This window comes from Zootoca vivipara, chromosome 9 (genome assembly GCF_963506605.1).
Source record: "Zootoca vivipara chromosome 9, rZooViv1.1, whole genome shotgun sequence".
NCBI lineage: Eukaryota > Metazoa > Chordata > Lepidosauria > Squamata > Lacertidae > Zootoca > Zootoca vivipara.
In genome coordinates, this window is record NC_083284.1 from 50686298 (window position 1) to 50698968 (window position 12671).

General features: G+C 40.8%; 1 protein-coding gene across 4 annotated transcripts in view; it reads left to right on the plus strand.

Annotated features, from left to right (window-relative positions):
• Positions 1-12671, plus strand: part of LOC118083382 (teneurin-3) — a 271449-nt gene that overhangs the window by 130705 nt on the left and 128073 nt on the right. For all 4 annotated transcript variants that reach the window (XM_060278721.1, XM_060278719.1, XM_060278718.1 and 1 more), the window contains exon 4: positions 4462-4584. In XM_060278721.1, coding sequence (XP_060134704.1) covers positions 4462-4584 — 123 coding nt within the window. The remainder of the gene's footprint in view (positions 1-4461; positions 4585-12671) is intronic.

A 12671-nucleotide genomic window follows, 5' to 3' on the forward strand; every position in this document is an offset into this window, starting at 1 on the left:
GCTCCTAACTTCTTCTCTCCTGACTTACTCCTCCTGTCTTTACAGAAACCCTTTACGCCCCCCCCCCCCACCTTAGAAATACCTCATCGGCCTTCCCACTATATATATATTTGAAAATACCCCATCTTTAGCCTACCTTCTCTACATTAACCTACGATCTTTAGCCTACTCTACAAAGGAAGCCAGGATCCTTTTCATCATGGATCTGTGATTCATCACTCTCTTGGGCAGGATCTTAGCTGGAGAAGCCCAGAGTAGGCTAGTGGGAGCAGTGCGAAGGCTCACCTAAACAGCAAGAGCTGCTTTTTTCTACTTCCATTTTTGGTGCAGAGATCGGGAATGCGAACTACCCTTTTATTTGGCTCTTCCCCACAGCTGCTAAGCCTCTGCTTCACCTGTCCACTCTCACCCAGCCAACCAGATTGGGATAGCTCTGGTATGTCCCGATCTACTGACCTTTCATTTCAGGAATGGGAAACAAATGTGCTTGTACCTATCTGAAGCAGTTTTCCATTCCCAATGAAAGGTTAGCAGAGCCCCACCCTTGAGGTTAGCTGTAGCGGCTCCATTTCTCCTTTCTTTATTTCTGGGATGTAGGCTCTATTTTTTCCTTCTTAACTCCTGTCTTTAGCTCAAGCTTGATGAGTTTGCAAACTGAATCCTGGGAGCCCTACATCCCAAAATGTTGCTGCCTGCCTTCAGCCATGGACAGAGCAATCAACCCAATCTGCTGACCTTTCATTAGGAATAGAAAATAGAAAACTTCGCTTCATGTAAGTACAGTTGTACTTTTCACAGAGGTGACATGTTCCTAAAGAACTCTGAAGAGGTGTTCCTTTGCACTTGTTTCCTTATCCTTCAAAACAATAGTATTCAACAGTGATGACAAATCCAATGGAAAAATGCATGGACTTGCCTTGTAGATGTTTTTCTCTTATTCATTCTCCAATATCCCCTTTATTATCGTACAGCCACTTCAAATAAAACCTACAAAACTGAGGTTTGGTGTATTAGAAGATGAATGTGTTCAAACATTGTGGAGGGTGAAAGTATTTAAAGGAACCTATAGGGAATAACTACTGCATTGTGGACAGAAATTTTACAAAAGCTATTTCCCTATCCCTCCCAAAACACTCTCCTTCAATCGAGACTGGATGCTAAGTACATAAGTAATGGCACTGATTAACACTTTATCCAGATTAAAGTAACATGGGTGGGAAATAACCATTTCAATTTTTAGACAAGTGCCTTATATGCCTGCCTGGTGAACTAAAAGCAAGTCCAGAAACTCCTCTTTTAACTGTTGCTGAACAACTGTGAAATGAAAAATGTAAAATATTCTCTCACCTTTTTTGGATAAATAGCAAATTTTAGAAAATTCGTCCATAACATCATCTTGACATATTTTTGTAGATTGTAGTGTGAAAACAGAAATGGAAACTAGATTAGATCTTCCATTGATAAAACTCCAAATTAATGAATTGATCTAATCCACTCACAAGAATATATTATCCTTTCAGCCATCCAATGACAAGAGATACGAGTGCAGTATTAGAAAGGCTAGGAGAGTTTTCATGAGAGCATGAACTGCATTCATTGTGCAGCTAGATTTGATGGGTACATTTTTGCTTTCAGAATATGAATTTGAAGCACAGTACATTAGTTATAACTAACAAACACCTCAGCTTCTGTAGTCCTTTTTTCCCTAGTAGTTGAATCCACACATTATCATGACATGTTAAAATACCAGAAAAGTGATCATGTTAACTGTAACAGCAAAAAGAAAAACAAACTATCCTATATAATAAAGTCCCTGTGTTTCTGCGTCCAGTCCCTGTGTCCGCACTACTGCGCATGTGCCCCACGGACACAGAGACTGGACGCACACACACATGCTCTCCCCCCCTGCCTCCTCCAACCGCCGCTCCCGGCCGGACAGCGTGCTGGGGAAGCAAGGGTGGAGGCCAGCAGAGGTGAATGGGAGGAGGAAGGGCGCCTTTGAGGAGCCCGGTCCAGCTCCCGCAGCCGCCGCGGCCCCGGAGCCTGATGCCACCATCTTGGTCCGCCTCCTCCTCCTCCGCACAAATCTCCCTGGCCCATGAGAGGAGCGGCGGGGCCGCGGCCTTCCCTCCCTCTCTGCGCTCGGCCGCGGGGGCGTCGCCACTACTGCCTCCCCGGAGCCAGGCAAGGCTGGGCTGTGCAGCGGCGAAGGTGGTGGCGGCGGCAGCAGCAGCAGCGCCTCTGTCAATCAGGCGGACTTCCCTCCCACACGCCGCACGCTTCCCAGCCAGCCACCTGCTGGTGTATCTGCTGCCTTTGCCAGGGAGAGCAGCCGCTAACCGAGCGCTGGAGAGGAGGAGGAGGGCGGATGCGGCAGGGCAAGTGCCAGCGGGGCTGAAGGTTCCCTGCTGCGGGCAAGAGGGTGGCGCCGGCTGCCCTCCAATGTGGCCGGAGCCCCCTGCAGGGCACTTTGGGCAGCCTCCCAAAGCTGTGCAATGGGTTTTCCGGGTGGGATCGCCGCGCTCCTCGCCGCCGCCGCCACCTGCTGCTGCTCCTGGGCGCTCCTTCTGGCCTCGGGGGCCCAGCACCCTTATCAAACTCACTGTTCTAGCACCCGTTAAGTTAACGGGCTTCATGATACTAGTAATACCATAAAGGTTAATTGTCATAATATGGCATGAGCTTTCAGAGGCAAGAGGTGTAAAACTGATGAAGTAAAATAAGAATGTGATGAGTATACTGTATATGCACCATCTTTGAATAACAGGCAAAGATAGCTAGAAAACTACATTTTTATTTTTATCTTTCTGTTTTACAAAGTGACTCAGGCAGAAGCTGTGAAGAAAGCAAGCAAGGTCTTTTAATTAATTTTCTCTCTCAGAAATTAAAGCAATAAATATAGGAGTGAATGGAGATGCTACTCTAAACATCAGACCCTGGAGATTGTCAGACTTCATCAGCAAATGATGATAACTCTTCAGCGGTGATTGTTAATATTCACTGGTAGTTGTCAACATATACTGGAAGAATGTTAAAAACTATATCTGCAGCTTCAGATTTCTGACATTTAGAGTAATCGACATTGCTAAGTATTAAATCAGAGTAGTTGAAACATTCTAAGTAATGAATATTTAGAACACACATGCCCAAGTGGGAATCAATCTTTGTTTTTTTTTCTATTGAAACCATGATATTGAGACAGTGTAACTGACAGTACATTGGCCTTGGGAATTCTGCATACTCATAGTAAACTAAGGCAGCAATAAAACATAAGCAGTAGACAAGTCATGAAAAGGAATTTCATGTGAAGGGTATTCATAATATGGGTACATCTGGCAGTGTTCCAGATATGATGTTTAGACAGGAAGAGTGGTATTGGGAATAAGGAATTATTAAGATGTAGAAAAGGAAATAGATGTCAAAAAGGAAATAGATCTTAGAATCAAAGATCTGAAACAAATACTTCTTTATGTACCTTAGAGAAAATTTCAACTTTCTGGTTATGAGAGCAACAGAAAAGTGGGAAACAATGAAATGTGAAATGATCTATGTGTATTGTTCATAGTTATTACCAGTGCCATCAACCAGGCTAGTGATACGGTATTAATTGGGATGGAGCGGAAAGGAAGACAAAGTTTCACAACAACTTTCGCACCCTTGAAAAGCACATGCCTTTGATAGCTTGAAACGGAACAAAAATACTCACCGGAGGCTGGGTGGGATAATAATTAGACAATGCTTCCTGTCTTGCTATGTTTCATCGCTGTGAAACTGCCACAGCACAGCATGGCAAAACAGAGAACCATCCGCCTTGTCAAATCAACAAGGCTGTTACTTCAGAAGCAGTTTAGTGAGGCAGTGCAGGAAGACTCTCCAGGTAACTACTAGTAATCTGGAGAGTAAAGGCACTGTCTCAAAACTTCCAGGAAACTATTTGTTTTAAGATGAAGTGAGTTGCTCTGGGAAGTTAAGGGAAGTATGGAGAGTGATGTGGGAATTATGCTATAGTAAGAAGTGACTGAGAGTTGTGCCATGGTGGTGACCTGCATTATGTTTAGTGGCCAGAACTATTTATTCTTGCTAAAACTGCTTTGCGTCTTTGAAGTGGATTCAGTAATTACGGTATTACCTTATTTTACTTGTTATTTTGTAGTATATTTACTGTTTTTAATTAGCTTTTTGTAATTTTGGATTATGCGGAATGCTTTATCTGAGTGGATGTAGCAACCGAGTAATTTCGTTGTTCCCGCAAGGGGACAATGACAATAAAGATATCTTATCTTATCTTAAAAACAAATTCTGAACAAATTAAATGCTTATGTGAACGAACATGTCTGTTACTGTGTTTAAAAATACAAAACTCAGATGTTCTCTGTAAAAGGCGAACTTCACTACTGGCTTAGTGTGGATTGTTTCTTATCTCTCATGAATTTTTAAATGATATGTTTTCTTTGTCCCCAGCAATGCATCTATTTGGCCTCAACTGGCAGTTACAGCAGACTGAAAACGACACATTTGAAAATGGAAAAGTGAATTCTGATACTGTGCCAACACACACTGTGTCATTGCCTTCTGGTGAAAATGGTAAGAGCATCTTACTTCTGTTTAGCTTGCCTTTTAAATATATCAATATTATTAAGGTTCTGTCTCATTTCACGGTTGTTCCCCCCCCCATCTATTGAAATTTCAGTGTCAATTTTAAAAGGAAGAAAACAGAAAACTGCCAAGTCGCATGTGATGCAGGGCTTCTGCATCTACAATAGCTGTGAAGAAGTTAAAATTTGGTAACCTTTTATAGGCCAGTCTTCTGCTGTGTACACATACTTACTATGGGGTCCAGAATGTAAAAACAGCTTTACTACATGGAATATGGTTCCACTTGATGACACTACACTATGCAATCTCTTTGCTGCCTTCACTGCCACCATGCAAGTGTTAATGTGGGCTCTTAACAGATTCAGTTTCATCCCAAGTCTTTCTCCACCATCACTGTGCCTATCAAAGCACTTCATTGCTCTTCCTCTTTCAGAAACAGTAAGAGAGAATACCTCATAGTGATTGTGTCAGCTGCCTGAGTCACCTCCGCATTCCACAGATCAAGGAATCCACAGCATTCAGGAATCCTTCTGGATCCAGAAGTCTCCAAGCAGGGAGCATTTTAATTGGGTTCCTACCCTGTAGAGATCATGAGTTCCAGCAAACCTAAACCACATCAGGCAGTGATTTGCCCATAGCAATTGAATTTTTTTTGAGGTGGGGAACCCTACCCATTAACAGCCTTGCCTTCATTAGCAGCAACTACCACTTATGTTACCTCAAAGAGGTCTCCCCCACTGGCAGTGATCTGCTGTCTATGGCAAGGGCAAGGGATATTTCCCACTCGAAATCACCTCACAGGCCAACACATGTGTGATATAGTCTGGCAGGTGTTATAATCTACTTGTTAGGATCTCATATTTGCATATTCACAAGTAGGACTCTGGCAGAGACACATGCCCAACTGGTTCTCTCCCTCCTGGTCGATCGTTCAGGAGCTTCAAAAGCATTCTCCTGCCTGAACATCACAGCGACTGATCCCAACTGACATCAGCACACTTACAGATCCGCAGAGTTTGCGCAATTGCATAACAGAACTCAGTAGCTCAGCATTTGGCTAATCTACGTTTATTTAGATGTAAACACACACGGAGCACTGCAACATGGCTCCCTCTATCTCTAGCATCAGACAGCAAAGAGAATGAATAAAGGACAATAGTCCCACTCCAGAAAACACAGTAACACAAACATCCTGTTTCCATCATGTCCCACTCTGTGTAATGAAAACATATGCCGTCATGTGATAGTCAGCAATCCCATGACTGCAGCATGGGGAATGAATCTCCAACACTGCTTTCCTTACTTGGGCTGCTTACAGATGGTCTTGTGACTACTGCTGACAACAGATCTGCTGTTCCCTCTAGTACCTAGGCCATTTACTATGGTACTTCTGCTGGCTCATCTGGAGCTACAGCAGCTACAAGAGATATCTTCCCATCCCTTGAAATTACATTGTGGGACAACACCCATGAAATGGATGCAATGGTCATTTTGGGACGGGGCTTTGATGTTCATCAGTGGAGGTGGAATTAACTCTACAGTGAAACATTATTGCTTTATTGATTATGGGTGTAAAATGGCTTTGGCATAGGCATTGGGTAGGTATCCTGAATCAGCCAACCTGATTGCTGGCTGATAACTCCCAACAAAGTCAATTCTGGGAGCAAACCCAGTCCCTGAAAAAAGCTCTTGAGCATCTGCGGACTGTAAATTATTACATAAGCGACAAAGAAACTAGAATGACTAAATTGTTGTATGTGTTTGTTGTATGTGGCCTGTTTGCCTTTCTTTGAAAGTGCTTAAGGCTTTCCTTGTGTTATATTGAAGATGTATGATTCCCTCCTATTGAAATCTACCAGATCATGTGCAATGTGTTTATCTTTCTTGAAAGTTGTATTAGGATTTCATATTGCATCTGCCTCTACCAGGTAATATATAAAAGTCAAACACTATATTAATTTTGTTGTAGGAGCTTTTAAAACACAAATCACATAAAAGGATTATATTTTATTGACTTTCCCTGATGTTGCCCTTTAAGTTTCTCTAAAACTTCAAAGAGTCCATGCCCTTTTGGCTAACAGATCAATAGTTTTTAAATGGAAAACCTTATTTAAATGGTTGATGAATACTGTATTTACTGCACGATTTTCTTTAAAATTGTTTTCCCATTCACAGTGTACAGGTGACCTCTGTCACTGTGGAGGAAGATAGAAGAAGTCTTTTCTGTTCACTTTTCTGCCCATCACAGTTCCAAATTATAGAAATGATATGACTCAATTTCCCATTTCTGCCATTTTTTAGACATCTTGCCTAAGAAGAATGCTCCTTTATCCCTCCTCTCATTCCTTTTTGCCTCAAATCTGTGCCTTGTACTTCGGTATTCATTATCTCTATCCTTATGTGGGCGGCTTCCTACTTAAAGAACAAGGGGAGAATCTATTGTGCATTTATATATATGCACTATAGCAGCAGCTGTGGCTGCCACATTCTTCAGCTATGACTAATGAATGCAAACTTTTATATAAAGTTCATTTTCACTATCATTATTGACAATTTCATGGAATATGTGACAAATAGAGTGAGAAAGAGATGTGTTCTTGAAACTGCTAATGTATTGGTATTTAAAAAAAGATAAAGAATCAGATCATTATAATTGATGATTTCTAGTACATTTTGTTCAGATAACTAGTTTTTGCTGCAAGATACTTAACATTTCATGACATTCACTACTGGGACACTGCTACAAGTTACAGCGAAAAGAAAAGGAAGTATAATGATGTTGCATTTGGGGATTTTTGCCATTTAGATTGTTGTGGGCCTTTGAGCAACAGACAATTGGTGGAGGGAAAGATGTTCTGCCCCCATCAATGCCATGTGAGAAAAGGCTCATGGCATTATCCCCCTCTCTTCCCCACCATTTAGAAAGTTGTCCCACCCCCACCCCCCGATCATTCAATCACCCTCATGGCTCAATAACTGATTGGTGGGCTTCATTGTCCTCCAGCAAGACCAAACCCAAAGAGTACTCATTAATGGTTCCTCGTCATCCTGGGGAAAAAGTGACAAGTGGGGTGTCACAGGGTTCTGTCCTGGTCCCATTGTTGTTCCACATCTTTATAAATGACTTGGATGAAGGAATTGAGGGGATGGTCATCAAATTTGCAGATGATACGAAACTGGGAGAGGTAGCTAATGCCACAGAAGACAGAATCAAAATTCAAAATGACCTTAGCATTTGGAGAACTGGGTGCAAGCTAACAAGAATTTCAGTAGGGACAAAGGTAAGTTTCCGCACTTAGGCATGAAGAACCAGATCCACAAATATAGGATTGGGGACATCTGGCTTACTAGCAGAACATTGAAAAGAATCTAGGGGTCTTGCTGGACCACAAGCTTAACATGAGTCAACAGTGTGATGCAGCAGCAAAAAGAAGAAGAAGAAGAAGCTAACACTATTCTAGGCTGCATCAACAGAAGTATAGTGTCCAGATAAAGGGAAGTAATAGTCCCACTCTGTTCTGCCTTGGTCAGACCACACCTGGAATGCTGTGTCCAATTCTGGGCACTACCATTTAAGAAGGATGTTGACAAGCTGGAGCATGTACAGAGGAGGGCAACTAAGATGATCAAGGGTCTAGAAGCCAAGCCTTATGAGACACAGTTGAAGGAGCTAGGTATGTTTAGCCTGGAAAAGAGGAGAATAAAAGGAAATATGATAGACATCTTTAAATATTTAAAGGGCTGTCACAGAGAAGATGGAGCAAGCTTGTTTTCTCCTGCTCTGGAAGGTAGGACTCAAACCAATGGCTTCAAGTTACAATAAAGGAGATTCTGACTAAACATATGGAAAAAACTTTTTGACAGTAAGAGCTATTCGACAGTGGAAGAGTCTCCCTCGGGAGGTGGTGGATTCTCCTTCCTTGGAGGTCTTTAAGCAAAGGTTGGATGGCCATCTAGCATGGATGCTTTAGCTGAGATTCCTGCATTGCAGGGGGTTGGACTAGATGATCCTTGGGGGTACTTAAGATTTTATTCTAAGACCAGCAGCAAAATTGGCCCATGGGCCAGTCATGCAGTCACCCGACATCAGTGATACCAGCCAAAGCATTGTCCATCCTTGTCAGGGAAATACTCTCCCATCTGCCGCTGCCTAATGCTTTGCTCTGTGCTCCAGCTCCCATATTAGTAATAGTATTCAGGAGCTGGAGTCAGGCATAAGTCAGCAATAGAACACTGATGTCAGTGAAGTTCTCTTTATTCAAAGGGGGGGAAAATAGTTCAGTCTTAGGGATCACAGCAACCCTTCCCAGTAGGTCTTGCCCCAATGAGGCAGTTGTGAGGACTGAAGGTCCCCGCCTTCCCACTGCTTTCTTCCCCAGTAGCCTAAGGTTCCACGTCTTTTCTTTCATTGCTCCTCCCTCTTCATTTCTCCGCATGTTCTGGGGTTTCCCCAGCTGGTGCCTTCCACCACTCCTCTGCATCGAGCTGGTCCATGACAAATATACGCTGTGGCCCACCCAATAAAAGGCATGCAGGTTACTGAGTGGGGAAGGGCACTGGGACCATCCCATACCCTACAGAAATAGGCATTACTGCTATCAGCCATATGTCTTGAAGTAGGAGACAGTTCTGCCACATCTGTAATGGAAAGTATGGTTACATAATGGGAGGCACATGGCTGTGATGTGATGACTAGAACATTGTTGGGAATAAGGCTGAAAGGGCTCAGCTGATAGCTGGACATACACACATTGGCCATGGTGGGATCTAATATAACCAAGTCAACTGTTGCCCAACTGCTAGAGGTGAATAATAGAATCATAGAATGCCTGGTCTACGTTATGTAAGAAGTATGGGGAAATGGCTGGCTTCTGCCATCATTTCTTTTCTAGCAACTGGGAGATAGAACGGCATGTTTAATGGAAACAGGACTGTTGCCAAGAAGGGCAAGCTCACTCTCCATTATGCTTAATTCAGCTTTCCTCATGTTCTGATACTGTTGCAGCATGCATTTCCCCCAGTTTCAGTGCTCTATGTTGGCTGGCAGGAGTAGGGAAAGACACATTGCAGTGACATTATATATTAGAGTTAAGTTGAATCAGGGGCATTTGGCATAGGGCTGCTATTTTCAGCAGAGTTTTGTTCTTTGTAACTTGTACCGGTAGTTCTGCTCTGAATGTTCTGCATTGTATGACGGGAAAACTATGCAGTCTTTATTTTGAAACAAAATGAGAAGTGAATTGAATGGAGTGATGTTAAGAGCTTGGCCCAGGCATACATTATATGTGTAAATAAATGGAAAGTGACTAAGGCTGCAATCCTAACCACACTTACCTGGAAGTAAGCCCTAATGAATTCAATACAACTTACTTCTGAGAGGCATGTTTAAGATTGAGCTTTTAAGATATGGACACATCTGCAATGTTTACTCTGATGCTACAAGTGCATTGGAAGTGTGCTATAGGGAAAAGTCTATTTAGGATGGCTTAGGTGATTGTCTGATACACTTAATTTGTAGCTTAAACATGCAATCTGATTTAGTCCAGTACTGGCTTAGTTCGGTCTGTAGTGATCATTGTATCAATCAGTACAGTACAATATAAGCCAACTTGTTTCATATGTTTACGAACAGACTTTCAAGCTGCTACCAAATAAAGATTAGTGCTGATGCAGAAATCAATCCTAGTAATTACTTAATAAGTGCTGCATGTCAAAAATTCTTACACGTAAAAGAATTACACATTGTCTAAACATTCCTCCCTAATTATTTTGTGACTTTCCCTATGTGAGTAATTACACTGTGAAAAACAGACCATCTATTTAACAAGGTACAGTGTAATTGAGCTCTGTCTCACTTAGAGGGTGAACTCTGCTAGCTAATGTTACATTTACTGTGCATGCTTCCATGGGAGTTAGAGAAATTTCAATAAATGTTTGAAAAATAAATTAGGTTCTCAAATAAATATCCCTGTAAACGTCAGTGGGTTAATTTAAAATATTGATTACAATTAAGAAAACAGTTTGAGAAAAGCCAAGCTCATTCTGTTCCAGATTATGATTTTTCTTCATCTACTCTTTTATATTAAAAATAAAATGCTTAATCTTATTATATTATCTTTAATCTTATATTAAAAATAAAATGCTTAGCATAATCTTCATGTAAATAATTTATTTGTCGTTTGATGTCCTCAAGGATCATTTGTTGAAGTTGTATACCTTGGCTTAAGACATTGTAAAATAGCAAAAGACGAGATTAAAAATGCCATGCCACACTATTTAAAATATATTATATATTCTTTGAAATACTTCATTCTGATTAAATGATCTCCTGATGAGATTGTTTATTGATTTTTATACAAGAACCTTTCTTGTTTTTAACTATTTTGAGTTGCAGTTACTCTAACCAAATGAGCTAGGAAATGATGCTAGATGTTTTTGAAAGAATTGTCTCAGCTACATCACAGTTGGTGGTATGATTTCAAGGTTATATCATGCAATTGGATGGTGTGCTATTGATTGGCTATAAATTTAATCTTACTCCTTGATACCCTTTAAAGCTTCCCATGATCACTGAAAGCTTGAAATTATATTAAACTATTCTCTGCAGCAGGCATTATTAATCTTTTAATGTCTTGGTAAATTATACCAAATTCATTTTGTATTATTAAATTAAATTAATAATTACTTTTATTGATTTGTTTAAACTTTAGCCTATCTATTTGCTAAATAAACATTCTCATAGTTGTGTCTTGATTTTGTACATCCTTAAGAAAAAAATCATTCATGTTGTTAAGTAAATATTTAAATTCTGTAAAGTATAGGTTTATGTATGTATGGTGTGTGGGTGTGGGTGTTTCTTAATAAAATTATGGAGCACTGAGATTGTCAAATACAGAAATATGGGCTGAGGAGAATTAGAAAATATAGCCATTTAAACAATTTGTTTTTGAATGTTAATACAAATACCTAGAGTAGTTGTTACTGGCTGTACTTTCCATATGGGTTAGGGGACAATATTTTGCATATCAGGAAGCCTACATCAATATTTTGTTTTGCATTTTATGACAACACACTTTAAAGCACAAAATGAAATTATTGCAGATCCCTTCTACATGAAATGAGTCCAGTGTATAAAAATGTCAGATCACATGTTCCCTCTTCTCCCACTGTCCCCACTTTATCATCAGCATTAACCCAAAATGTGAACTCCTTTGTTAGTTTTCATCTGATCATGGGAAGACTAAATGAGTTTTGGATGATCCCTGATTCCAATGTGCTTAAACAGCTTAATTTGTGCAGAAACTTTCTGTTCACCTGTTTGTCTATAGCACCCTTTGTTGTAGAACTTTTGTGTACATTGGTACCTCAGGTTAAGAACTTAATTCGTTCCGTTCTTAACCTGAAACTGTTCTTAATCTGAGGTACCACTTTAGCTAATAGGGCCTCCTGCTGCCGCTGCGCCCCTGGAGCACGATTTCTGTTCTCATCCTGAAGCAAAGTTCTTAACCTGAGGTACTATTTCTGGGTTAGTGGAGTTTGTAACCTGAAGCGTTTGTAACTTGAAGCGTTTGTAACCTGAGGTACCACTGTATAATAAAGCTGCTGCCTGTCAGTTTTGGTTGAAGAACCTATGTTTTCCTACTTTACGGGTTTCTGATGTCTCAACTATTCATTTTCTCTGCAATTTTTTAAAGTCTATTTTCCCCCTCTTTTCTCTGTCCACAAGCAATTTTAAACCTTTTATGAAAAAGCACATTATACATCCTCCCTGGTGCTTTAGCTCCCCATTCCTGTACAGCACCAGTCCGTGAACCCTTTTCCAAATAAACCTTAATAATGCACATATATTTTCCATTTTTGCAGCGCACTAACTTCATGGTTTAATTGGCCTTTCCAATATGACCTTCAAACTTTCTGCTTGAATAGTCACAGCCAGTTCAAGACCCATATGTGTAGGCAATTGTTTTCTCCGTGTGTATTACATTACACTTAAAACAGTGAAGGACTACAGGCTCACTTCACTGGACAACACTAGAAAACTTCAGCTGGAGTGACAAAACATCTACAAAGAGAAG